We start from the raw sequence: 27,360 nt of genomic DNA on the forward strand, positions 1-27,360 counted from the left end.
GCATAGTCAGTCTCAGAGCTGACCAGGACCTCTGAAACCACTTAGTCCAACTTGTACCTGAAGAAGACTCCCCTGCCTCATCTGTCAAAGCAGCCCAGTCCATTTCCACCCACTATCTCTCTGCTGAGATTATCTTCCAAAGGTTTTGCTGATTCTTGTGTTTCTTCTCTTGAAGAGGTCTCAGTAGGAATGGAAGCGCTTTGTAAATCCTTAAATGCTATGGAAAAGTGGGTTATTGTTGCTATATTGGGCCTAATGTCAGTTATTCCTGTGGCGCTTTCTATCATACCTTTCCCTGTCACTGTCCTGTCTTATGTATGTGAGTCTTGTTTCCCCAGTTGGACTGGAAGATCCTTGGGTTGCCACCTCTGATGTGCGTCCTGAGCTGGGCCCATTTACTGGTGTTCAGCAAAAACGCATACAATGATCACATGAGTGAATGAATGAGCCAAAGACTTGCTTGTTACACGGTTCTGGGTTAAATAAACAGACAGAAGATTTGAGAGTTTAGAGCAGAAAGGACTCTTGGAGAACCTCGAGTCCAGGCTTCTCTTTTTATAGCTGTGGAAACTGTGGCTCAGAGGTGCAGTGGCCTGCCCAGTCACACTGGAAGTGAGTGGTGAAGTGACAGTTAGATCCCTTGACCTCAGGGCTCCCTGTGCTGGGCTCTGTTGTTTCTCTAGTGCTGAAGGCACCCTCAGGCAGGAAGAGATCCCAGCAAGGGTTTGGGTTATTGGGGAATGAGAATAGGAAGTGATCAGGGCCTTGAAAGATGAGGAGAATTTGGAGAAGATTGGAACTTATGGTAGAAACCAGCAAATGGACCCACAGTCCATTGCTGAAATGGGTCAGTCATCTCTCAGCAGCTTTGCCTCAATACCTGGTAATTGTCCACTTGCAATCTTTAGAAGTTGAATGGTTGGGCTTCACTGGATGATGGAGCACAGGCTGGGTCTGCCCTTGCTTGCCTAGGACCTGCTGCCTCAAGGCATGCCTAGGAAGGCACTCAGACTTTGGACTTGGAAGCTTCACTATTCAGAAGTTCAAGTTTATGTTCCCAGCGATTGAGATGCTGAAGCAGAAACTGAATATATAGCTTCTATCCCTACCTTTCTCCCTCTCTCCCTCCCTCCCTTCCTCTCTCTCCCCCCCTTCTCTCTCTCTCTCTCTCTCTCTCTCTCTCTCTCTCTCTCTCTCTCTCTCTCTCTCTCTCTCTCTCTCTCTCTCTCTCTCTCTCTCTCTCTCCCTGACTCTCTCCCTGACTCTCTCCCCTCCCTTTTCTCCTTATCTCCACAGCGCTGACTTCTTGTACCTAATATGCTGAAGTTAACACCCCAAGTCCTCTATTCTCTTCTCTGCCTCCATTATTTTTCTCTACACAGGATAGGCTCGTTTTACCCTACAAAACTGTCTACTTGGTGCCCAACAAGCCCTCTCTCAGTCTCTCTCTATCTGTTCTTCCAAATTATTTAAGTTTCCCCTCTCCTTCCTTGTCTTCCCCATCCCCTGTCTAGAGGACAAGCCTATGGGGCAAAGATGGCCCAGAGCTTTGACCATTTATTCCTTCTACAAGCACCTACCAAATGTCAGACAATTATGATTCCTTCTCTCCTAAGAAATGGCCAACAGGTCAGAGCCTCATTTCCTGGTTTTCCCTAGTAGACTCAACAGGGACAAATCCCTTAACTTCTTTGAGTCTAAGATTCCTTCTTTGTAAAACGAGGGAACTGGATTAAATGATCTCCAAGGTCTCTTCCAACTCTAAATCCTCCATTTTTCAAATCCACTTTGGGCTAGCCTTAGAAAAAGGAGGCCAAGTTGAATAAAAGACACTATAATGAACAGAGATCTAGAGTTGGAGTCCTGAAAATCTGGGCTCAAATCTCACCACTGACACTTCCTGCCTCAGTGACATTGGCTTTCTTATTTGTAAAATGAGAGTTGGACTAGATGGTATCTGAGGTCCTTTTAAACTCTGACAATCTCTAAAGCAAGGGTTCTTCAACTTTCTGGGGTCATGGACCCTCAGAAGTCTCATAAAACCTATAGACCACTTTTCAGAGTCACATATTTTGCCTCCATTCATAATGGAAGGAAATACTAAATTGCTTAGTTTATTGAAAATAAAGATTCATTTTTTCCATCCAAGTACATGGACCCCCTGAAATCTGTCCCCAAGGAGGACCCCAAGTTAAGAACTTTTCCTGTAAGGCAATTCTTTCTATCTATCTATGGAGTAAGACAATAGGCTTTGGAATAGAAGAACATGGGCTTAAATCCCACCTCTGATGCTTTGTACTTGTGTGACCTTGGACAAGTAACTCTTGGGCCTCTGTTTGCTCATCTTTAAGGTGGAGAGGTTGGACCCTATGGTTCTAAAGTCCCTTCATTCTTGAGCTAGCTCTATGATCCTCTAAATGGAAGTTCTCTATTGGGGCTTCCTATATTCCCATGTAGAATGAGGGGCTCAATGTAGTGACCTCACAAATTCCTTTTAGCTCTTGAAACAATGATTTGGGATACCCTGTTGCATGAGAGATCTCTCTGAAGACTCAGTCTTTGGGTGTGTGATGGGACATGAAACTCATCATTTGTAGCTACCCTTTTCTGGTTGCTTTGCAGGCTGCACGCTCGATACTACGAACTAGCACCAAACATCGTGCCCATGGACTACCGAAAGAACCCCATAGTCACCGTGCCCATGTCGGTCATCATACAAATGCCTGAGTTCAAGGTACTCTTAGGGACTTCTTTGGAAGAGAAACATAAAGAAAATCTTTGGGGTCTCCCAAGCCAGTCTAGCAGGAGGGGCTATAGTGATCCATTGTGCTGTTCTCATTGATTCATGTCATTCATTCACTAGCCAAACTGGACTACTGGCCATTCCCTGAACCCAGTATTATATTTCCCACTTCTGTGCATTTGAATAAACCCCGTGTAATGCTTAAAATGCACTCCATCTCTGTCTCTCAGAATCCTTGTCCTCCTTCTAGACTCAACTGAGGGTCCCTGAAGCTTCTATGAAAACCACCTCTTCCACAATAGTAGTCTCTTCCCTGGGTATTCATCCTCTTCTATTTGTTATAAATATGTATAGCACCACCCATGAAAGTTTGGTTAGGTCCTGTTCATTTTTATCTTTGTATCTGTTGAGCTTGAGTACCTTGAGTACCTTGAGACAGTGCTTTGCACACAGTAGGTGCTTAATAAATGTTTTGTTGAATTGAATTGAGCCTCTCCCTTTCCTCTTGCCTCTCTTTGTCTTTCTTCCTTTGCCATCTACTAGGGGAGATAAGACTAATATTGCTATAATTATATGGGATAGAATTGTCTAGAAGATCTTCCTTAGGTAAATTGAAAACTGCATCAAAGAGTTGGAAGGTGCCTTGGAATTATGGGGGAAAGGCTGAATTTCGAGCCAAAGGACCTGAGTTCAAAGTATGGCTCTGCTACTAATGGGTCATGGGATCCCAAGCAAGTTACTTAACTCCTCTGAGACACCATTTCCTCCTCTGTAAAATGTGGACTAAGACCTTTAAGTTCCTTGCCAGGCCCAAGTCCGTGGTCCAATGAGCTCATGATCCTAAATGGAAAGAGCCCTGCTCTCTCCTGCCAAAATTAATTTGTAGATGTATCTGCCAGATACTCCAAGAAGCAGAGTACAAGGTAGTATGAGGACAGTGAGCCCAGAGCTGAGGGCAGGAGACCCACACTCCTGAGCCTGGAGCAGATGGGGAAGGGGAGGCCAGGAGATAGGGTGGCATTTTTCTGAGGCCACAGAGCCAGCTAATGGCAGAGCCAAGAAGAAAAGCCCAGGTTGGCTCCTTTCAGTCGAAGGCTTTTTCTGTTGGGGAGGCAGCTTTCAGACAGAAAGCAGAGATTTCTAACGACCAGAGTTTTATATAGACTATATCTCTGTCCTGTATACATGCATGTATATACACATAACATGCTGATGTGTACATATGTGTATTTATATGTGTTATATGGATGTGTGTTTATACATATATTTTTTTAAACCAGACCTGTAATTTCATTTATCAAGAATCTCCTGGTCAGGAGTTCCTTCCCTCTAGGCAGCTCTCCACCTCCCCTAGGACACTTAGAGGTTAAGTGACTTACCCAGGGTCACACAGCCAAAAGTATTTGAACCCAGGTCCATGTGACTCTGAAGTCAACTCTGTCCACCACACTACACTGCTTTATCTCTATCCATGTGTAGGTAGATGTACACATGCATGTATGTACACATACATACACACAAGAGACCAAGAGATAGAATGAGAAGACTAGATGTACACACAGACATGACAAGGAAAATAAAGTGATTTGCAGAGTCGGGAGGAGGGAAGGAGAGATAGAGACAGAGACAGAGACAGAGAAAGAGAGGGGCAGACAGAGAGACTGAGAGATTGAGGTGGTAACTTCTACATGTCTGTGTGCTCCTCCCCTTGCTTTCTGGTTTTCACAGGAGAATCCCTTCAAGGAGAGAATTGTGGCATCTTTCTCTGAGGATGGTGAGGGGAATCTCACCTTCAATGACTTTGTGGATATGTTTTCAGTACTCTGTGAGTCAGCACCCAGAGAGCTCAAAGCAAGCTATGCCTTTAAGATCTATGGTAAGTAGTACCCAGTGTCCCATTGCTGGCATTAAAGGCAAACTCAAGATCAGTGTGGTGAGGGAGCCAGTCCTCTCTTAGGGCATTGCCCTGGACTTTCCTGTACTGAGCCTTCTGGAAATAGGATGGATACTCAGCTCAGGCAGCCCATTGAGCCAATAGTCCCACATCTTTTCCCACTCCCCTCCCCAAACCCCACCAGCTAACTGAAAGCATGGCTGCCGTTTCCATTGGAGGCACCTTTGAGGAGGAAGAGGAGGAGGATATAGGTCAGGGAATAGGAACCATTCTGGGCAGAACAATATTGGGAAAATTTGTCTTTGACTAGCCCACTTCCCTTTTTGAGGCCTCTCCCTCCCCCCCCCCAATGGAAAATTCAATTTTTGAAGCTGTTATTAAATAGCACCTAATCTGAGTGAGAGCCAGCCTGATACCATGGACAGAGGGAGTCAGGAAGACCCAGTTTGAGTCCTGGCTGCTCTTTTATCTTGGGCAAGTCATGTCTTAATCTCTCAATGTCTCAGGCAACTAAGACTACAAATAACAGACAAGTCAGCCATCTGCATTAGGTGGAAGAAGAATTCCAACCAGGAGGTTTTCATACATATAAAGTCAGAGATCCAGCCCTCCCCAAAAGTGTATAAGGTTGCCATCCTAGTGATACAAAAATAACCACAGCCCAGGCATAACCTAATAGAAAGTAAACATTTTGTAGCCAAGTAGTAATGATAATGATAGCTAACATTTAGATAGTACTTACTATGTACTAGGCACTATACAATTAATATCTAATTTGTTCCTCAAAACAATCTAGTAAGATAGGTGCTACTATTATCCCCATTTTACAGATAGGGAAACTGAGGCAAACAGAGGCTGAGTGACTTATCAAAGACCATACAGACAGTGAATGTCTGAGGCCAGATTTGAACTCAGGTCTTCCTGGCTTTAGGCCTAGTGCTCTGTCCACTGAGCCACTTTAGTCGTAATAAAATGGGTTGTATGATAGAAGCAAGGCAAGAGGCCCAAGAAAAAGTCTATGAGAAAATTAAAGAGGGAACTTGCTTTGAACTGTGGAAGCAAAGGAAGACTTGAAGACAGAAGTAGCTCCGCAGTTGGCCTTAAAAGAAGGGAAGTTAATTATCAGCAGTTGGACTTTAGAATAGGTTTCTGTGAGTGGAAAAGTTTTGGGCTTTGGCTGTGAGTGGAAAAGTTTTGGCTTGCAGCTGCGGTTTTGCTGGGAATTATGTACCTAAATGAAAGTTAACCCATGATAGTCTTTTTGGGTCTCCTCAGCTACCATGCGTGACTCTGTCAAGGCATCATGGCCTTCTACATTTGTAAGCTCCTTGAGGCCAGGGACCTATTTTTTTTGCCTTTTTTTTATCTGTAGCACTTTGCACAATTCTCGGCACAGAGTGATTGCTTAATACATGATTTATTTATGGGAACAAGAACCATCTGGGGCAGAGATACAGACATGGACTTTCCTATATAGAAGTGGTATTTGAAGGTAAGGGAAAGAATGGTACAGCCAAGGAGGAAAGGGGTCAGAGAAGAAAAGAGGACAGGACAGGACAGGGCAGGACAGGACAAGACAAAAGAGGGGAGAAGGGCATTAAAGATGAATCCCAATTTTTCTTCATCTAGATGAGGAAACAGGTTGAGAGAAGAGCAGTTATTTGTCCCAGGTTAACCAAATGTTAATCATATCAACAATAATAACATCTTGAGGAACACTTACATTCATAGAGCAAAGGAAATGATACAGAGCCAGTGAATTAGAGGAGGAACAGGTAGAGAGGTCAGAACACCTAGAGAACTAGGAGAGTATGAAGTTTGTAACATCAAGGGAGGAATGCCTAGAAAGGAGAATAGCTAACAGTGATAACACTTAGCACAGCTAACCCTGTGGTAATGATGTTAAGGAGGATGAGAACTGAAGGAGATCATTTAATTTGTCCATTTAGAGGTCACTGATGATCGTAGAGAAACAGATTTCAGTAGCAGTGGGGATTTTAGCTGAGAGAGTAGTAGAGTAGCCGCTGAATTAAGGTCCTTGAGAAAGCTAGGAGAAATTCATTCTATGGTATTGGTAAAAGGTAAGCCTTGATGAGGAGGAGAATCTCTTCTGGGACCATAAAGGAAGAGGAGAGAGAGAGTTAGGGATGCTGCTCAGAAATCTGAGAAGTTGAGGAGGGGAGCAGAAGAGAGCCCATGTAAGATGGGTTCAATTTTCTCACTGAAGTAGGAAGCTGAGTTATCATAGTGGTATATGGGGCTAGTGCAAGAGATACTAGAAACAATGGGTGGAAGTTATAGATTTCAGCTTCACATCAAGAGCACCTTCCAGATAATGAGAGCTGTCACAAAGTGGGATGACCACTCTTGGGGCATCCTCAGCTGGACCCTGAAGATCCCTTGTTAGGGATATTAGAGAAGGGATTTCTTCTAGTTGGATTAGATGACCTTTGAAGTCCTTCCCATCACTGAAACTTTTGTGATGGAAACTGCATTTCAGTTAATCAATTAAATGGGATCAGCCATACAATCCACAAGCATTTATTAAATAAATACCTCCAATGTGCCTGCCACTTTGTTAAGTGCTAAGGATATATAGATGGCGTCCCAACGATTCTTAGCCTCAAGGAATGCTTTCCACCTCCAGAGAAAGAACTGTTGATGTCAGAATGCAGATCAAAGCATATGATTTTTCACTTTAGTTTATTTGGGTTTTTATTTTGGGGTTTTTTGTTTTATATGAGGATTCTCATAAAAATGAATAATATGGAAATGTTTGTATAATAATAATAATTGTAAAATAATCAAATTGCTTGCCAGCTCTGGGAAGGGGGAGAGAAGGGAGGAAGAGAGGGAGACAATTTGGTCATATAACTTTAGAAAACTTATGTGGAAATTTGTTATTACATATGATTGGTAAAATAAAATATATTTTAAAAAAGCAACTTCTTGCCTTCAAGAAGCAAATTCAAGGTAATGGAGGTGGGGTGGGATAGGGTGAATGCACTTATTTGAGATGAACTTTGAAGGGAAGGAAGGAAAGGAGGCAGAGAGGAGGGAGTGCATTCTTGGTATCCTTGGGCACAAGAAATTATTTGTCCAAGGTTAAACAAATGTCAATAAAGGAAGGCCTTACTAAAAACGGGAGTAAGGTGTGATCCCTTAGACTAGTCAGTGCAAGAACACTTGACTCCATAAAGTTAGGCTGCTTTTGAAAAGGAATTTGTCATTTGTGAAGAGTTTAGGGAAAGGGTGTGACCTCCTTGATTGCTGTGATTCCTACAGCTTCTGACTTAGATACTGAATGTCTGTATTCACCCAGAAGTCACTGCCATCATCATTGACAGCTCTCTCTCATTCTCTTTCTCTCTCTCTCTCTCTCTCTCTCTCTCTCTCTCTCTCTCTCTCTGTGTCTCTCTCTCTGTCTCTGTGTCTCTGTCTCTCTTTCTCCCCCTGTCTCTCCCTCTCTGTCTGTCTGTCTGTTTCTCTCCCCCCTCTCTTTCTCTCTCATTTTCCTCCTCCCTATTCTATATACCCTGCTGTCTCTCTGTCTCTCCTCTCTCTCTCCTCTGTCTCTCTCGTTCTCTACTTGTTCTCCCTCCCTCCCACCCTTCCTCTCTCTCTCTCTCTCTCTCTCTCTCTCTCTCTCTCTCTCTCTCTCTCTTATCAAAGTGATAGATGGTAATACCAAGAAACAAAGGGTTTAGAGTCTCATTTTATGACTTTGTCCTCTGCCACTACCAAGATTTAATTAATATTCCTGGAGTCCAATGACACAATCTGGTCCCATCAGCCTGCCTGTATTGGAGGGTCTGGGAGCTGCATGCATTGTTCCATTTACCCACCAGAGGGTGACATAAATCGTAAATACCTACAATGTTACAGAAATCAGTGGGAAAGGTAGCAGAATGGTGGAGATGGGAGGGACTGTAGAACAGACAATATCAGAGCTAGGAGGGACCTTAGAACATGGAATGTCAGTGGTGTGAGGGACCTTAAATATGGAATATAGAGAGGAAAGGGAAGGGTAAGTAGTATAAGAATTCTTACCCATCTAATAGATGAAGAAACAAGACTTAGAAAGACTGAGCAAATTGCACTGAGCGAATGGTTGTCCCACTAACAAAAAGAGCCCAGACTAGAAGCTGAGTATCCTACCTCTAAATCAAGGGCTCTTTTTATGGCAGCAATATAGTGACATCTTCCAAGAGTCATTATTTCCAAGGCCAGAGGTCAATGTAGCTTTCTGCTATGTGATGCCCGATTAGGTGGACTTGTAGATTCATAGACCCTTATAGCTGGAAGAGACCATCTTCCTTCTTCCCACTACCTCTTCCCTATATTGTTACAGAAAAAGAAACAGAGGTCTAGAGAGGACAACCTACTTTTCTTTTTTTCTTTTATTTGATTAATTAAGAAAATTTTCCCATGGTTACATGATTCATGACAACCCACTTTTCAATGGTTCCGTTTAGCAAGTGAGCCAGAAGCAGAATATATCTAGGACTTTTGAAATACAGGTCCGTATTCTTTTAATCATTCCAGGGGGGCACTTTATTAGATCATAGGACCTGTTTCTAGTCTTTCTTTTAGATCTAGTAGTCCTTAGAGATTGAACTAAGGGTAGGGTAAAAGATATGATGCATCAGGAATCCAAGGGTCAGAATTTTCAGAATCACAATGAAAGATCTCTAAGACTTCCATGCTAATGAGGATGATGGTGATGGTGATGGTGATGATGATGATGATGATTATGGTGATGAGATTGGTCCCCTCTGTCCTTCCCTGAGTAGACTTCAACAATGACAACTTCATCTGCAAGTCAGACCTGGAGCTGACCCTGGCTCGGTTAACCAAGTCTGAACTGGAGGAAGAGGAGGTGGTTCTTGTCTGTGATAAGGTCATTGAAGAGGCTGATCTGGATGGAGATGGAAAACTCAGCTATGCAGACTTTGAGGACATGATTGCTAAATCCCCTGACTTTCTGAGGTATGGAACAGCCTTTGGGATTTGAACCTAACTAGACTCCAAGGCCAAGGCTCTTTCCAAAATGACCACTGCCTTTTGACTTTTGGAGACTCAGACTTTTCTCCTCCTTAAGTCAAATTCTTATTCAAAATGTTACCTGCTCAAATAGGCCTGACCTTAGAGCTGGACTACTTCTCCTCTTTGGGAAGTTGACCTGAAGTCCAGTGTCCAGTATACTGAATCACTTAGAGTTTGAGTGCTCAAGCAAATAATTTTTTGCTAAAAACATATTCCAATACCCCCACGTAGATACAATTCCATAGGAGGTTAAAAGCCAGCAAGAAGGAGATTCCCTGGAATCTCGGGAACTTCCTGCACACAGTACTGAGAACCATACTTTTGTATTCTTCTTGCCCATAGGGCCCATAGCTTAGAACCAGATCAATCCACTTGGGTTGATACAGGATATTAACTAAGGACTTAATCCAGAGATCAAATTAGATAATATTTGTAAAATGCTTAGCATAGTGGCTGGCACATAGTAGGTGCTTAATAAATGTTAATTCCATTCATCCATTCTAGAATCTTCATTAGCTTAGCCATTGAGCTCAAGCAGGATGAGCCGCAGTGGGCAACAGGTATATAAGAAGAAGCCTGCCCATCCGGGTTTCCCTTCTGCTAGACACGGATATCTTTCTCTGATAGCTCTGATCTGGCTTCTGAGGAGATCTCGATTTGATTCCTCATTCTAATCATCACATTAATTTAATACTTTGTAAAGGTCTTGTCATGAGTTGGCCCATGTGATCTCCTCAGCAGTCCTGTGAGGGTCAGTGTGCCTGTGACACCCCATTTCACAGAGGCTCAGAGGAGTTAGGAAAGTTGCCCTTAAACAGAGGCTGAAATAACTCCTTGAACTGGCGTTGAGTTGGACTTCAAATCTAGGCCTTCAGACTCCTAAGTCTTTCTCTTTTACTTCAGCAACCCCACCACTGATGGACAGTGTGACCTCTCTAAAATGTGGGAGTCAAGACTAGAAGATGGCAAGACCTCTGATAGCTCTGGCTATGATCCTGTGATTCTACAGTGAAGCAAATGTTTTCTTAACCTCTGATTACAACCTCTTACCCTAAAGGGTCATCATACCATGCTCTGGCTCCCCCACTTCCTGCCCTGGTCCCATTCTTTCCTTCTAATGCCTCTCTGTTTCCCCACAGCACTTTTCACATTCGGATCTGAAGCGGACCACTTGAGATGACTTCAGCTCAGCCCAGCCACCTCTGAAAGGCCTCCAGGACTCCTCTTTTGGAGGGAGAAAAGTTTCTCCAGATTTGTGTTGAGTTATGGTCAGCAGAAGATGTGGCTTCCTGTGGTTTTATACCTGTGAAAATTTATTATGGCCCTGTTAGCAAAAAACAATCCCACCAAAACCCAAACCCAATCACCAAAAAGTAACAGTAACAACTGACCTAGGAGGCTCCCATCAGTCTCCCGTATACTCCCAAGATCTCATAGCTTTCTCCTCCATACCAAAGATACTCTTAACCAACTGGAATGTTGGGACTGGGAATATCTTCATGGCATTGAATCCATCTGTCTGTCTGTCTGGAAGGGTCACAGGCAGAGAAGCACATCTTGATTCTTTCCCTAAGGTTTGCCAATCTGTTGACTCCACGATGAAGGCCAAGCTGGGTGTAAATCTGTCCTGCCTTGGGAAATGAGACTTCATCTATATTGATACCTTTTCTTTCCCAAACCTCCTTAAAGAACCAAGAAGAAGGTGGGGGGTGGGGAGAACATCTTTTAAAAAAACATAAAAGAGCTTCACTCTACTAAGAATGAAATGATTTCTAAGAAGCATGAGAGTGAGCACAAAAGAAAAAGAGATGAAGTTTCAAATCAGCTATGCAATCTTTCTCATCAAATGTCTCTATTCAGCTCTGCCTTTCTCCCTTGACCAGACACTGTCATCCCCCTCTCCGGGCCTGGCCCGGGACCCACTGCCACTTGCCTCTGGCAGTCAATGGAAGGGCTCTGTCTCTCTTATTCTATCATTCTTTCCCCCATTAAATATTCTTATTGATTTGACCATGGCTAAAGGATATGTGAACTTTGGCGCCATTATTTGTTCTTTCAGACAACCAACAAAGTACCTAGAAAGCTTCTACACTATACTAGGTACTGGGTAGGAATACAAAGAAAAAGATAAAGCAAGAGTGCTGGGGAGAAAGCACTAGCATTTAGGGGGATTTTAAAAAGTCTCATATAAAGCATGTTTTATCTGAGCTTTGAAGGAATCTAGAGATTCTAAGAGGCAATGAGTGTGTTTCAAGCATGGGCAAAGGCCAAACAATGAGAGATGAAGTATCATAGGTGAAAAATCAGTTTGGCCCGACTGTAGATTTCCTAAAGGAGTAGGGGTAATGGGTGATAAGGTAGGAAAAGTAAGGCAAAGGGCCTTTATATTTGATTCTGGAAGTGATAGGGAATAGAGGAGTAATCTGTTCTGACCTAAACACTAGGATAAGAGGTTGGCATCTATGCACATGGCGGATTGGAGTGGGGACAGACTCAACCAAGGACACTAAGAAGCTGCTGCAATGATGAAGAGGTGATGCAAATGAATTAAAGTGATGGCTGTTTGAAGGATAGAAGGGGGATGGATGGCAGGAGATGGAGACAGAATTGACCAGATATGGCAACTGATTGGATCTGGGTTTCAAACCTGAGAGGCTGGAAGAATCGTAGTGCCCTCAACAAAGACCAGAAAGAGGAATGAGTTTGAAAGGAAAGATGGGCTCCATTTTGGACTTGAGTTCAAAATATACTACAGGACATCCCCTTGGAAATGCCCAATAAGTAGTTAGTCATTTGACAAACATTTGTTGTGCATCTACTTTGTATCGAGGAACAGAGTCCATGGGGAAATGAAAAGTATAAGGATTGATTTCTTGCATAGTGTTATTTGAGAAGGCCCAACATTGAAGGTTCTCTTGAGCATCATACTCTCCATACTCTTCCTTAAAAAATTCAAACACCATCTCCTGCCTCAGGAATGGAAATTTACTTCATCCCCCAAACTACATATATATGGCAGTTTTCAACCAGATTGTAAACCCTTTGAGATAGGGCCATACCAATCAATCAATTGATAAATATTTACTAAGTGTCTGCTATATGCCTGGCACTGTGCTAAGTGCTGTGGATATAAAAAGAGACAAAAGATGTCCCTGTCCTCAAGGAGCTTCTGATATAAAAAGGGAGACAACATGTAAATAAATAAACAAGCTACATACAGGCTGTATCAGAAGTAATTTATAGACGGAAGGAACTCAGATTTAAGGGAGGCTCTCTGTAGAAGCTGAGACTTTAGTTGGGACTTAAAGGAATCCAGAGATGTCATTTCTTGACCTTCTTTGACTTTCTCTCTCTCTTCCCTCTCAAGTTCCTAAGAGTGGTAGGTACTATAGAGATACGTAAGAAATTTTTGATGATGAATCTGACTGTGGGTTGGCTCAGATCTTGAGTAAGACTGCCCAGGGATCAACATCTACATACCTCCATAAATATACACATTGACACTCTCAGATTCAGGGTATTGTCCCTTTCTAGTCACTCCCATATACTACTCATGATTCATGTTCTTATAAGAGGGATAGGCATGCTCCCTTGTGTATGCACCATTTTGCATCTATGTCCCCTCACCTCTCTGCAGAAAAGAAAGAAACATTTTCACCATTGGTTCTCTAGCACCTTAATTGGACATTACTGTACTTACTTTAAGGGAAGAAGAGATCCCTGTTGGCTGAAGTGATCCAAGGGCTTTCCTGGAGGACTTGGGACAAAGGGGCAAAGGCCCATGAGACAGTCATTGGCCTCATGACTGACCAAGTTCAGTTTAATATCACAAACAATTATGAAGTGACTATCGTGTGCCAGGCACTGTTCTAGGTGCTGAGGACACAAAGAGAAGATGAAATATCCCCTGCCTTCAAGGAGCTTTTATTCTACTACCTAAATGGTTACTACCTAAGAGCCACAATTGACTTGGTTGCAATTGTCTTGAGACCCCTTGATCTGCAGTAAGCCCTGGAATCCAAAGCTCTCAGTCTGAAATGCTTGAGGGGCTCGTAAGGGCTCCTAAGAACACTAAGGAAACCATTTGGAAGTTGTAAACCTCAAAATTTCTCAGACTTATGAATGTTAGGGGTTTCCCCCATTGGGGAATCTTCTACTTAAAAAAAATTCCCTAGCAGATGGTGACAACTCTACTTGAGTGTGGGGGCTCCTAGCTATGGGAGTGTCCCTGCTCCACCCTACTTAAGACTGCTTTAGGACAGAAAACTGCTTGCTAAACAATGAAAGTACTTTGATCCATGCTTATGGAAGGGACAGGAAGTTCTTTGAGTCATGACTGTTTTAGAATTGATACAATGGGATACTAAGTACCTATAAAAGTGGGGCAACTTGTAAACTACTTAAACCTAAAAGGGTGATAACTTATTCAGAGGTTTTTTCTAATGAAATTTGTCGACACAGCAGCATTTTTTCCTGACTTACTAAAGAGATTAAAACTACTCAGCTGTGAATTCAAAATGGGCGGTCCTTTAGAAACATCTACAGTGATTGGTAGATGTAAGGACTTAGGGGAGGTGACAGAGGAGATTTTGCCCTTAAAAATAAGAGCTTGGATCTCATTCAGGAATCTCGATTTCTGACTCTCATTTTGGAGGATCTCATTCTGAGAGACTTATTTCCTTGAGGACTGATGCTTGAGGGCTCTTTCCTTAGAGATACATCTCTTTGAGGAGAAGTGCTCTTGGAGGAAATCTCATTCTGAAGGAGAGCTCCTTGAGGAGCTCCTCTGAGGGACTCTGTCCCTCTGGGGTAGGAGCTCTGGAGGCTCTTGAGAGAGGCCCTTTGAAACAATCTCTGGCTGGAAGACTCTTTGAGGAAGGACGCTGGCCTGGTGTCACTAAAATCCTTGTTTAGTCAGACCTTGTGGTGAGTGTTAAAAAACTGACTGATTTCTCTTTTAAGACTCAGGTCTAGGCCATATTGGCTTGAAGCCCTTCATACTTATTCCTTTCTTACTCTCTCTCTCTTTCTTTGATTACTCATTGTATTGTTAATTAAAATCTCTATAAAACCCAATTGACCTGGGTATTTGAATAATTGGGAATATTTCCCTGGCGACCATCTTATATTTGATTTTAAAACCCAAGACACTGTAGTGAAACATATTTCTGTGGTCAAATTTACTCACCCTCTCTTATATCTATCACAATTTATATCTCCCACTATTTTAATCACTACAGTTTAAGACCTCAACCATTTTAAATCTCACAAAGTGGAGGTTGTCTTCCCTTGTTGTCCACAGCAAAAAGTTCTCTAATCATTGTAGACTTCTGAAACTATAATAAGAATTTGCATTCCCATTAAAATTTACAAAGTAGTTTCATCATATTGAGGAGGAGATAGTGAGGATAGGTAGGTAGTGCAACTGTTGGATAGATGACTTGTCCAGGATCATTCAGCTAGTTATTGTCAGAGATGGAGTTCCATCTCAGAATCACTGGTTGCAAATGTGTGAATTCTTAAAGAGAATTTTCTTAGAGAATCTCATTTTGTCAACATCTGCCTCATGGAATAATAAATTAAAAATTTAAATTTTAAATGGCTGGGTTTGAATGTAGCTCCATCATTAACCTATCTTTGTGGCCTTGGCCAAATCATTTAACTTCTCTGAGCTTCAGTTCCCTCAGCTAAAAAAGAATGGAATTGAAAATTCCATCTAGTTATAAATATATTCAATTTCCTCTTTTATTTGCATATTAGTTCTATGTTGAGAATGATCCATTTTTATTATCCCATTCTACATGGATGGAATAAAATTCTGAGAGACAAAAATAATTTTAACAGATCAGGATTCTCTTGGGAAACCCAAGTGTGTATCTTCCTCACCCAAAACCCAAGGAATGAATGAGTGCTTTGGGGATGCATTTCCACATTATAAAAGATCTTATTCTGGGGATAGGGTGAGAGAGGGACAATAACTCATAAGAACATATACTTTTTCTTGGTTATTTGGCCATTTTGTGATTTCTGTATGACATTCTTCCGCACTGGTAAGAGAGAAAACCAAATTGCTCCATAATCAGAATTTAAATATGGACTGAAACAATGCTCCTGTTTCTTTCTGGGGCTGTGATGCCTATGGGTGCCCAACGAAGGCATTGAAAAGTGATAGTGATGTGTGTGTGTGTGTGTGTGTTTTAAAGAATATTGATCTTTATATTGGGCTAAAATTTATTTACTATCCAATGACATCATGAGCTTTGCATAGTACCAGGCACATAGTAAGTACTTATTACATGTTTATTCCCTCATTCTTCCCTGGTCCCTTGCCAAGCAGTAGGACACAGCTGGGGAGACAGGAATCAGGAAGAAATGAGTGAAGATATTGAAAGAGAAGAATCATTGATCCAGGAAGCAGGGGGCAGGCGTTCCAGTCTCAGTTCTGCCATGGCTTTGCTGTGTGGCCCTGGGCAGGTTGCTTCCCCTTTCTGGACCTTGATTCCTTCATATGTAAAATGAAGCAGCTGGATTAAGTGATTTTTAAGGACCCGTCCAGCTCTAATATTCTACAAATCTCTAGCCTTTATGTTTATTTCCCTTACAAATTCCAAGGTCATGGACTGAATGCCCTTCCTCGGGTTTTATTTTTAGGCTTCTGGATTCATTTTTTTGTGTTCAAATTGAACCTGTAGGGTTTGGAATAACAGAGGTTTCTAGTTGATTGGACCCTGGAGTATGAACCTGGGTCCCTCAGCCAGCTGTTGGATGCTTAGGGAGCCTTCCTCAATCTGCTGCCAAGACAACCAAGGTCCCTGGTGTCACTGTTTATTCTTCCGGTCAGTGAAGAAGAACCTTCGGTGTTTTTCAGCCTGGGAGATGGAGAAAAGAAAAAAGGCAGTGAGCCTGGGATGGGGAGAAGTGATGTGGGCATTGAGGACAAGAGGATCAAAGGAGTCAATAGTCACAGCTGCTGTGCCTCAACGATTTAGAGACTCATGGAAAGTCAGAGCTGGAAAGGACCTTAACCAACCAACAAGGATATATTACATGCGTAGCTACCATGTGCCAGGCAAGTCAGATCCACTTGTGTTACAAAGGGGGAAACAAGTCCAGAAAAGACACAAGGACATGAGATGAGTTAATGGGAGAGAGAGAACTCAAATTGAGGCTTTAATACTGGAATGTTCTCCCCTTTTCCCTTGGGCTTCTTTCAGATCTCAGCTTGAATCCTTCCCTCTGAAGGAGGTCTTCTCCAGGTTCCCTCTCCTGCTCCCACCCTACTGCACAGGACTTCCCCCTGAAATTGCTTTTAGTGTCTATTGTCTATATTTATCGTTCTGTAGATGTTGTCTCCCTCCCATTAGACTGTGAGCTTCCTAATGGCAGAGTCAAAAAAAATGTTTTTGCCTTTCCTTGTATGATCAGCATTTATCTTAGTGCCTGGAACATAGTAAGTGCTTAATAAGTGTATGCTGATTAGTCACCCAACTTTAGATACTCCCATTAGAGATTGTCTAGTGGGAGAGAGAGGGAGTCGGACATCCTATGGCATCTCAAAGGGCAGAGCTAGGACTGATGGTGGAAATTAGAGGGAAGCTCATCATCAGGAAGGATTTTCTAACAACCAGCAAGATTTCTATTTCTATAGCTGTTCAAGGAGAAGAATGAGCCCCCATGGGAGAGGTTATATGTAAGATTGTGCAATAGAGTTGGTTTAAAGTCCTTTTGAGCTCTAAATCTATGATCCAGAAGGCAATCCTTTTCTAGAGCACATTACAAAGTTCTTCCCTCCCAGGGGTGCAGGATTCTTTTGCCCATTTAATAGGTAAGGAAATGGAGGCTCTGAAAATTGAAATGGCTAGCCCCTGGTCCCAGAGCTCTTAACCACTGGCCGTAGGATAAGGGCTCAGATCTCCTGGATGCACTGTACCTTATGTGAGTGTGGTTGCTTGGTCTCTGGGGCCTTTGAGATGGAGATCTGCTCATAGGGGTTGCTTGGTAAGGTAGGTGAAGGTACTTCCTGGATTCCTGGGATCTTCTCATAAGTATTATCCACACTGCCTCTGGGGCTCTCCAACTGATTATAGGTGGGTATGAATGGGAGAAAGGCTGACTTGGGCAACCTAGCAGGGAGAAGCTCATAGGCATGGCTGCCTGAGACCTGGTCCTGATCTTCCAAAGAATAAGAGCTGTTCATCTTGGGCATGAGTTCAAAGGTACCTGAAGGGCTGGGATCCCTGGACTTATTGGGTCCCAAGTTTCCAAAGGCCTGAGGAACAGCATGGATGGCAAATCCTTGGCCACTCCCTATGGATTCAGGGGAGCCCTGAGCCCTGGGAGAAGCCTGATGATATGAGGGGCTTGGCATGTTGCTTCTATCTCCAGGAGATGTTGAGATGGGCACAGGCAAGCTGCTATCCAACACAGAGCCTGTTTGAGACTTCTTGATGGGATCCACCTTTATCTCTGGGAGTGTGGTAGTATTTAGAAGAGTGACAAGTGGGGCCTCCTTGGTTTTGGGAGTCACTTCTTCTCCACTTAGATTGTTAAACCTTCTCTGGATCTCTCTGCCAGAGGAAGGGATCTGTGAGGGAATGTCAGAGGACTCCAAGCTCAAGCTTTGATTTTTGTGATTTTTTTTCTTCAGCTCTGCATACACGATGTTTCCTGAGCTTCTGCCACTCATGGAATCCATCAGAAAGGATGAACTTCTTTCAGGCAGAGGAGGGGCTTCATCTGGAAACTGATAGAGAGGAGAGGCAAGAACAAACCCCACATCAAACCCATACATTAACAATCTCTACATCTTGAAGACTCTTTGGGGTCAGAGACCACATTTTTATCTTTGTATACCCAGAGCCAAATACAATGCCTAGAGCTCAGTCAACACTTAATAAGCTTAACTGATTAACTGATTGGTAGATTCATAGAACAGACACTACTACCCACTGTGCTGTGACCTCAACTAAGTTTTTTTCTTCCCTCTGGACCTCAATTTCCCCATTTGTAAAATAAGGAGGTTGGTCTAGATCAGGAATTCTTCATCTTTTGTGTGCATCGAACCCCTCTGGCAGTCTGTGTATACTTGAGAGAAGGGACTCCTACTCAGAATAATGCTTTTAAATTTATAACACAAATTATCAAGTCAGGGGTGTGAAAATAAATGTCATTTGTTCCTCATCCAAGTTCTTCTTGGATCCCCTGAAACTCTCCCGGGCCTCTTGGCTATGGACAGCAGGTTAAGAATGTGAGACATAGAGGGTTTTGCAGGTCCTGCCCAGCTTAAAAATTCCATGGTCTAATGGTTGAGTTCAACATCACATTCTGGCCTCTGAGAATTTTCCCAATGTGTCTCCATCCTACCCAACTATTCTTTCCCCCAAATTTTAACCCTGGGCTTGGCCCATAGTAGATATGCAATTAGTATTCATTGATTGATTGACCATTTCTCCTGAATGCATAACTTCTAATCCTAGAAATGGATTGAAAGCTGGGAGAGATCTCTTTCCTACTGATAGAAAAGAGAGGAAGATGGTCCGTCACCTGCCCAAGAGAGGAAAGCTCTCCTGGGGTAGGAATGTTCTAGAAAGAGTTTGGGCTGAGCAATCTGGCAAAGCTTCTAGTCCTGGATCTGCTGGGCAATGGACTTTAAACAGATCATTTAACTTCTCTGGGTCTCCATTTCCTCCTCTGAAAATGAGAGGGTTGCACTAGGTAACCTTTCCAAAAACTTTCCAAAGGATAATTTCATTTGATTCTTTAACTTCCTTGTGAGATAGCAACTGAGCATCTAGAGGTAGGTCATCTAGTATAACACTGCTCCTCCATTAAACAGAGACCCAAAGAGATGAATAGTCATGATCACATAGCTAGTTAGTGGTAGAGCCATGATTAAAAGCCTGGTCTTGGGGGCAGCAAGGTGACTGAGTGAATAGTCACGTCTAAAGATGGGAGGTCCTAGTTTTGAATTTGACCTCAGACCCTTGCTAGCTATGTGACCCTGGGCAAGTCATTTAACTCCCATTGCCTAACCCTTACTGCTCTTCTGCCTTAGAACCAATGTTTAGTATTGATTCTAAGACATATGGTAAGGGTTTTAAAAGAAAAAACAAAGCTTGATCTCTTAACCCCCATTCTGGGTCTCTACCCTTTGAGGAAATACTTACATCCTTGTCCTCTTCTGAGAGCTTCCAAGGGCATTCTTCTTGGGATTTCTTGGAGTGGAGAAAAGAAATCATGGGTTTTGGAGTGGAGTTGGCCTTGGGGTCCTTGTCTTTGGCAGATCTCAGGTATTCTAACTCCCCCAGTTCTTGCTTCTCCATTGAGGGACTGGTTGACTCAGGTGGGGCCACCATCAAGAGGTTCAGGGAGATGGCATCATATAAGCTGTTCTCTGCAGGCTATGAAATCGGGAAGGACAACATTTTTGTATCACCTGTCTATCCAGCCAAAAGTCGGGCTAGAAATTCTAGGAAGGCTAGGAAGGTCTTCCCAGGTGTAGATGAAAGAACATTGGTAAGGAAAGGACTTTGGTTCTGTCACCTACTAGCTTCATGGAAGCCAGATGACACCATGGATAGAGGGCTGGAATTGGTTAGGAAGGCCTGAATGCAAATCCTTCCTCAGATATTTACCAGCTGTATGTTTCTAGGCAAATTACTTAACTTCTCATCAGTTTCCCTTTCTCCAAAATGGGAACCATAATAGCATCTACTTCACAAAATTGTTGTGAGGTCCAAAAAAGATATAAAGTGCTTTGTAAACCTTAAGGTTCTATGTAAAATAGCTATTTTTTTTATCATAGTCAAGTCACTTGATTTCCCTGGGCCTTGGTTTTCTTATTTATCAATGGGAATAACAATACTTGGCCATTTTTATCTCATAATACTGTTAGACTAATGAGTAATAACAAGAGAGAAATGAATAATAATACTAATACCTTATATATATATGGATGTGAGGTAAGGGAATTTGCATAAATTATGTCAAGAACTAATAAAAGCTTGCTTTTGAAATAGTTCCTTTCCCCATTTGACAGAGGAAATTGAGATTTAATAAGAGGTCAAGTGACTTGTGTAGGTTCTCCCAGCTATTTAGTTACAGAGAAAGGTCTCAGATCTGGCCTATCTTTCCATTTTGCTACTTTCCACCACCCTACTCCAGTGGGTTATATAGGTATTTGGTGTTGTATAGGCATACTGAGTTAATTTAACAGCTGTCCCTAAGTCCTTAGGAGGGGAAGGGATCCTTAGAGGAAGGGAAACTGGAATAATGATGGATTAGGTGGTTTTCCCACCCTCTGACTCAGTAGCCCTGCAGGGCCAGGAGGAGGCTGTATGAAGGATTTGAGTAATAATCTCCAGTGGCTTCCCGATGCCCACCAAATAATAAACATACTCTTGACCCTGAAATTCCATGTCTACCATTCTTGGGCTTCGACCTCCTGGTTTGATCTCCCTAATTCTCCCTTTCCTATACCCTATGTTCCATTCAATTGGGATTATGCCCCATTCTTTCATTTCAAGCTTTCCCACCTCTATAATGTAGGTCATGCTGCTCTCTTGCATGAGGTTCCAGCATCCTCCAACCCCTGGAAGAGATGTCCCCATTTCTGCCCTAGATGAAATCTCTCCCTTCCTTCAAGGACCAGCTCAGATGCCATCTGCTCCCCAAAGCCACCCCTGCCCCTTCCTCTACCCAGTTAGACTTCCTCTCTGCTTTGTGTTTATCCTCATTTCTTTTTGTGTTCCAGTGACTTATGTCCATCTCTTCTCTCACCATCATTCTCTTAGCCCACTGAGGGCAGAATCCATGCCTCATCCACCCTTGTATCCTCACAGTATACAGCTTGGGATGCTGCCCATCATGGACACTTAGTGCATGTGTGATACATCAGACGTGAGACTCAGCATACCCGAGGACAGGGGGTGGTGAGGGTCTCCCCGAAGGGCTCTATCTTTGCTCCCTGGTAGTAGCTGATGAGGGCGGTGAGTGTGGGATGGTTGCAGGTGTCTCCAGAGATGAGGTACCTCCGGTTCTGAAGCTGATTGATCACAAAGTGGCGGCAACGGTTGTATCCCCTGAAAAGTGACAAGTCATAGAACCTGAGAGTCAAAGGATCTAGAGCCAGAGGAAGTCTTAGCAATATACTCCAGTCATTTATTTGATTCATTCACTCTTCAAGCTTTGGTCAAGCCCCAGTGATGTGCCAGGCACTGGGCCATCAGCTGGGGATGCAAGGACAAAAGGGAAAGGCCCTGCCCTTGGGATCTGGGATGTTCAACTTGATGGGTAAAAGCAAATAATATGGTGAGGGTGGAGGGGCAGCTAGGGGGCTCAGTGGACTGAAAGCCAGGGCTAGAGAAGAGGTCCTAGGCTCAAATTTGGCTTCAAATACTTCCTAGCTGTGTAACCTTGGGCAAGTCACTTAACCCCCATTTCCTAACCTTTACTGCTCTTCTGCCTTGGAACCAATACACAGTATTGATTCTAAGATGGAAGGTAAGGGTTTTTTATTGACATTTTGTATTTAATTAATTAATTTAGAATATTTTTCCATGGTTACATGATTTGTGTTCCTTCCCTTCCCTCCTCCTACCCCCCTCCCATAGCCAATGAGCAATTCCACTGGGTTTTACATGTGTCATTGATCAAGACCTATATCCCTATTATTGATAATTGCACCAGGGTGATTGTTAGAGTCTACATCCCCAATCATCTCTCCATCAGCCCATGTGATCAAGCAGTTGCTTTTCTTCTGTGTTTCTACTTGATAAGGGTTTTTTTTAAAGCAAATATTTATGTTACAAAACACAAAAAATTAGGAATGGGAGAGTGTACTGAGTCTGAATCCAGAAGGCCAACACCTTGTGCTTCCAACCCATTTTACAGAAGAAAAAAAAAGAGACATTGATTGTGTGGACTCGTACAGCCTGTATTTCTCTGCAGGTCAATGTTAGGTGACCTAAAAACTTGCCCCCAAACGCCTCGGTTAACCAGAGCCAAGGGGTATTTCATAGAGTCAAGTCCTCTCTTTGCAGAGCAAAAGGGAATCTTACCTGTATGAAAGGATGTAGCCAACGGCCCTGTCACTTAGCCTGATGAGAAAGCAGCCAAGTGGTTTGTCTCTAAGCAGCTCTTCAGTTTGCCTGGTGGGAGGAAATACCTTTGAACCTGAAGCCTTGACCACCATATTCCCCATAGCACCTCACTTCCAACCTCCTCAGGGAACATTTTCTTTTGTATTGGAGATCTCCATGATTTAAAAACATCCTTTACCCTCCATCTTTCTTGCTGAGCCACTCGCTCCTGTTGAGTACCTGAACACATGCAGCTACCTTAAGAGAACTGTTAGTTACTCTCAGCTCTCCCAGGGATGCCCTAGGTCAATTACACTGATACAGACATCCATGTCCTAAGGTCCCATCCCTGGCATCTGCTTTGAACTCCTTCTCGAGCAGTAGAGATGAGGAGGCTGCATTTTCTCGTGCCATTCTTCCATAGATCAAAATGATGCATTGGGGAGACACTGGGCTGAGGCCAGGCCACAGAGGATAGATTTGGGGACCAGTGTGGGGCCATGGTTTGTGCTAGGGTTAATCTGTCAGCTCGACATATGGTCAGAGGCCAAGGTCAGTTTATTGCTGGGTTCAGGGGTGGCTGGAGTTGGGAGTGGTCAGTCTGGAACCTCAGAACAGTGTGAAACTTACAGTCAGGTCACAGTCTCTTAAACCTCTAGTCGTCTCAAAGACAGTTTCATGTTGGTTTGATTTTCTAACATACGTCTATTTAATTTACTACCATCTTAATCTTTGTTTCTCTTCATAAAGATTTTTTAATCTGATTACATTAGCTGTACAAATGGACCAATGAGTGTGTAATATGCCTTGTGGGGCATATTATATATAGGCTGGGAAATAGTTCTCTAGGGGGGAAAATGTAAGCACAAAACACTTTTAAGCTTAAACTGCATTATTAACATTTTTTCTCAAGCCCTGATTTGTGGTATTTACCAATTTTTGAGTTATAAATACACTGAAAAATTAATAATTGGCCATAGGCTGGTGGTTTGAGAGTTTTAGATTCCTGTTCTAATATGGAGCTAATGATTTGCCAATGCTCCACTTAAAGGCTGAGCTGGGAGATATGGAGTTATCATAATGGATAGGATTTCTGCATGAGTCTCCTTAAAGAATCCCCCATAAGCTTTCCCAGCATCTCCAATGCTCCCATCCTTCCCGACCAAGTCATTGGCAGCTCTACCCACATAATTCCAAATATTTGGATGGACAGTGAAGTATGGTGGTCATCTTCCAGATTTAAATTGTGTCCAAAAGCGTGAGGTTTGGTGCCAGAGCACTAGATTCAAATTCTGATTCTTTCATTTACCATTTTGGGACAAGTCACTTGGGTTTCAGTCTCCTCTCTAAAATGGGGAGAGAGTTGGACTAGATGGCCCCTGAAGTCCTTCTACTCCTACATCTATAATACTATAAACAAAATTAATTGACCAGTTCTTTTGCTTGTTCCTTTGTTCATCCAGTGACATCCCACATTAGACAATTTCTATGGTGCTGGGGATTTACTTTGCATGGGTGGTTGGGATGCATTGATCTATTGGAAGGTCAGAGAAGTCATAGAATCTTAGATCTAGAGCTGAAGAGCCCTCAGTTATGTCCCAGAACCCTTTGGCTGTCTGATGAAATCTATAAACTCTCTCCTGGAATAGCATTTTAAGTTCATCAAATAAAACACATAGGATGAAGGAAACCAATTACTTTAGCATCTAGCTATTAAAGCTTTTTTTTTAAGCTTCTAGACCCCAGATTAAGAACCTATTATTTTTCTAGATCAACTCCCTAATTTTACAGATGAGGAAACTCAGGCTTAAATGATTCACCTAAGATCCCTTAGCTAGTAAATGGCAGAGGCAGGATTTGAACCCCAGTCCTTTGACTCTGAACCTAACCCTTTGCTCTGTACCCCTCTTTTGGATAGGAAAAGCAGCTCAGAGTGGGGTTCTGCCCTGTAGCAATTGGTTTATGTGAAATTCCTTACTTATTCTCTATTTTAGCAGTCCTTTTCCAACAGGAGCACAAACACTTTTACCATCCCTTTGTTTGTCCATGGAATTATCAGTGTTAATGGCCTTTCTCAGCCTTCCCCAAATCTTTGCTAATTTCAAAAAAGCTAAAGGCAATTTGTAGGATCCAGAGACCCTTAGAAATGATCTAGGTTTCCCCTCCTACCATTTAACAGATGGAGAAACAGACCCAGGGTAGGGACTTGCCTAAGAGCCTACGAACCAGTACCGGGTTCAGGATTCTAACCCAGGACTTCTACCAACAAATCAATCACTCTTCCCATCACCTCTACCAAACCCCTAGCCTGATCCATTAGTCCCTAAACATCTCTAACAATATAAATTTCACATGTATGTGTGTGTGTCTAAGTATACACACATATATACATAGATCATGATATATATAGTACAAATGCAAACATTTTAATAACTAACTACACCCCTTCCCTCCAGCCTTAATAATTTGACAATTTGCTTCCTGACTGTTCCAATTAAATCATAGAACCTTGGATGTGGAAGGGGTCTCAGTGGCCATCTTATCTAACCCCTACCTGCACATAAATAACATTGTACAATATAAGAAAATAGAAATAAGGCAACAATACATTTGTCTTGTTAGATGACTCAAAAGCCACCCCTGGTCACCAGCCTGCTGCCCTTCTGGTCCAGAGAGATGTGTAATAAATAGCCCATAAAGCCCATTTCCCATATTAACCAAGAGAGTCAATCTTACTGTCTCGTAATAAATCCATGGAACCACTCAGGGAGGGTGCCATTTTGTAATATGAGGGGAGCCTGGGTCTCCATAAACCATTTGAGGGCAAGGTCTTTGAGCACGTCCATGGCCTGGCTCTCTGTGTCCATGGGAATCACCCCCTTCTCTGGGTCTACAGGCCTCATCCTGTCCTCCATCCAGTTGTCAGGGGCCCTGGGACATCCGAAGGCCGATGGCTGGTGAGAGAGAATCCCCAATTCTGTTTTTCAGTTCCACTTACTAAGCTGTCTATATCCTAGAGGAGAGCTCATTTGCTTAATCATCACTTCCTTTTTAGCTACCTGGCAGAGAACAGAAGCCCTTATTGATACCAAGACCATTGACCAGTTTTCCACTATGATGTCAGGGAGATGCTGAAAAGTCACATCAGGTGAGCAATTAGGTCATTTCAAAGAGATAGTCTTTTGTCACTTCTCATTGAGACTATATCTATGAGAGGGAAAATTGTCTATTAGGAAGAACAGGAACAGAAGACCTGGGTTGGCATCTCAGTGGATATTTATGAAGTATGCCTGCCTAATCAACTCACTGTACTTCTCTGGACCTCAGTTTCCTCATCTGTACAATGGAGGCAATAACTTTGTTAAAAAAAGAAAATTGTTATCTTTTGTTTTTATATCACCTTCATTTGCCTATCCTCTCCCTCTCCTCACTTCTCTACCTTGAGAACCATTCCTTATAACCAAGAATACCGAAGAGAAAAAAGAGCATTTCCCAAAACTAACCAACACATCAAGCTTGACGATTTGGCGTCACTGAGTCCCAAAAAGTGTGTGTAGGAGGAGTAAGGCATCAGGGCAGATGGAAAGAAAGAAAACCTGATTCTAGTCAGATAAAGGAAATCTAGAGGTCCCGACCTCTTGGGAGTTGTGACAAGATCAAGAATATGGCTAGAACTGGAGAAGCAGCAAACCACACAAGTGGTCCTCCAGCCTTGGCTTTTGAAGCCCTCTAACGAGGTGCAACTCACTGCCCTCCAGTGGACTCATCACATCTAGGGAGGTATATGATGTCTTCCTCGACAGAATGGAAGCTCTTTGCCTGGAGGGTCTGTTATATTTATATCTTTGCACCCCCAAGACCAAGCATAGCTGCAGGAATATAAGGATTTAATAAATGGGGAAGCTGGGTGGTATAGCAGATGGTCTTTGGTCAGGAAGATCTGAGTTCAAATCCAACCTCAACCACTTACTAGCTACATAATCCTGAGCAAGTCACTTAATTTTGTCTCTATTTCTTCATCTATAAAATGAGGATAATAAAAGTACTTGCCTCTTAGGGTGGTTTTGAGGATCAGAGGAGATTGCAAATGATTGTAGAGTGCTTAAGCACAGTGAAGGGCACATAGTAGGCACTATATGGATATCAATTATTATTATTAAATGCTTCTTGGAGGGAGCAGAACCAGGAGAACAATTGGTACAATAACAACATTATAAAGACAAATACATTTTAAAAAATGTAAGTATTCTGATCAAAGCAATGGCCAACAAAAAAATTCCAGAGGACTGGTTATATAACATGCTCCCATCCTCATGATAGAGGGGAAATGGGCTCAGGATTCAGAATTATATGTGTGTGTGTATGTAATATATATATATAAACATACATATATAGCTAATATATACACTTACACATATATGTATGTATATATACAAATATGTCTATGTATATATTTAGATGTAGTCAGTGCAGAAATTTATTATAACTATGCTTATTGCGCTAAAGATTTTGGTTTTCTCCACCCTTACCACCTCTGCCCTGGGGTGGGCTTGGAAGGAAGGAAATGGCTTTTTGTTCATTAAAAAAACTAAAATTTG

General features: G+C 42.6%; 2 protein-coding genes across 5 annotated transcripts in view; one reads left to right on the forward strand and one right to left on the reverse strand.

The window, feature by feature from the left end:
* Positions 1-11,693, forward strand: part of CIB2 (calcium and integrin binding family member 2) — a 29,773-nt gene extending 18,080 nt beyond the window's left edge. For all 4 annotated transcript variants that reach the window (XM_007478015.3, XM_007478018.3, XM_007478016.3 and 1 more), the window contains 4 exons: positions 2,623-2,734; positions 4,472-4,619; positions 9,431-9,626; positions 10,823-11,693. In XM_007478015.3, the coding sequence (XP_007478077.1) occupies positions 2,623-2,734; positions 4,472-4,619; positions 9,431-9,626; positions 10,823-10,844 (478 nt within the window). In that variant the 3' untranslated portion in view covers positions 10,845-11,693. The remainder of the gene's footprint in view (positions 1-2,622; positions 2,735-4,471; positions 4,620-9,430; positions 9,627-10,822) is intronic.
* A 4,216-nt stretch (positions 11,694-15,909) lies between these two features.
* Positions 15,910-25,709, reverse strand: SH2D7 (SH2 domain containing 7). Its single transcript, XM_007478019.2, has 6 exons — positions 25,499-25,709; positions 22,742-22,831; positions 21,598-21,763; positions 19,850-20,083; positions 17,614-18,426; positions 15,910-16,552 (listed from the first exon to the last, which is right to left on the reverse strand). The coding sequence occupies exons 1-6, from the start codon at positions 25,675-25,677 to the stop codon at positions 16,502-16,504; spliced, it is 1,533 nt and encodes a 510-aa protein (XP_007478081.2). The 5' UTR covers positions 25,678-25,709; the 3' UTR covers positions 15,910-16,501.
* Positions 25,710-27,360: the final 1,651 nt, after the last annotated feature.

The sequence above is a fragment of the Monodelphis domestica genome, chromosome 1 (genome assembly GCF_027887165.1).
Source record: "Monodelphis domestica isolate mMonDom1 chromosome 1, mMonDom1.pri, whole genome shotgun sequence".
NCBI lineage: Eukaryota > Metazoa > Chordata > Mammalia > Didelphimorphia > Didelphidae > Monodelphis > Monodelphis domestica.

What these genes read in the sequence shown, in the direction of transcription:
- SH2D7 (XM_007478019.2), bottom strand. Translation starts at nt 25,677, where the DNA reads ATGGAGGACAGGATGAGGCCTGTAGACCCAGAGAAGGGGGTGATTCCC. An exon ending in GGCTACATCCTTTCATACAG is followed by an intron (nt 21,764 to 22,741) that starts GTAAGATTCCCT and finishes GTCACTTTTCAG; the next exon opens with GGGATACAACCGTTGCCGCC. An exon ending in TCTCAGAAGAGGACAAGGAT is followed by an intron (nt 18,427 to 19,849) that starts GTAAGTATTTCC and finishes CCTCTCTATCAG; the next exon opens with TTTCCAGATGAAGCCCCTCC.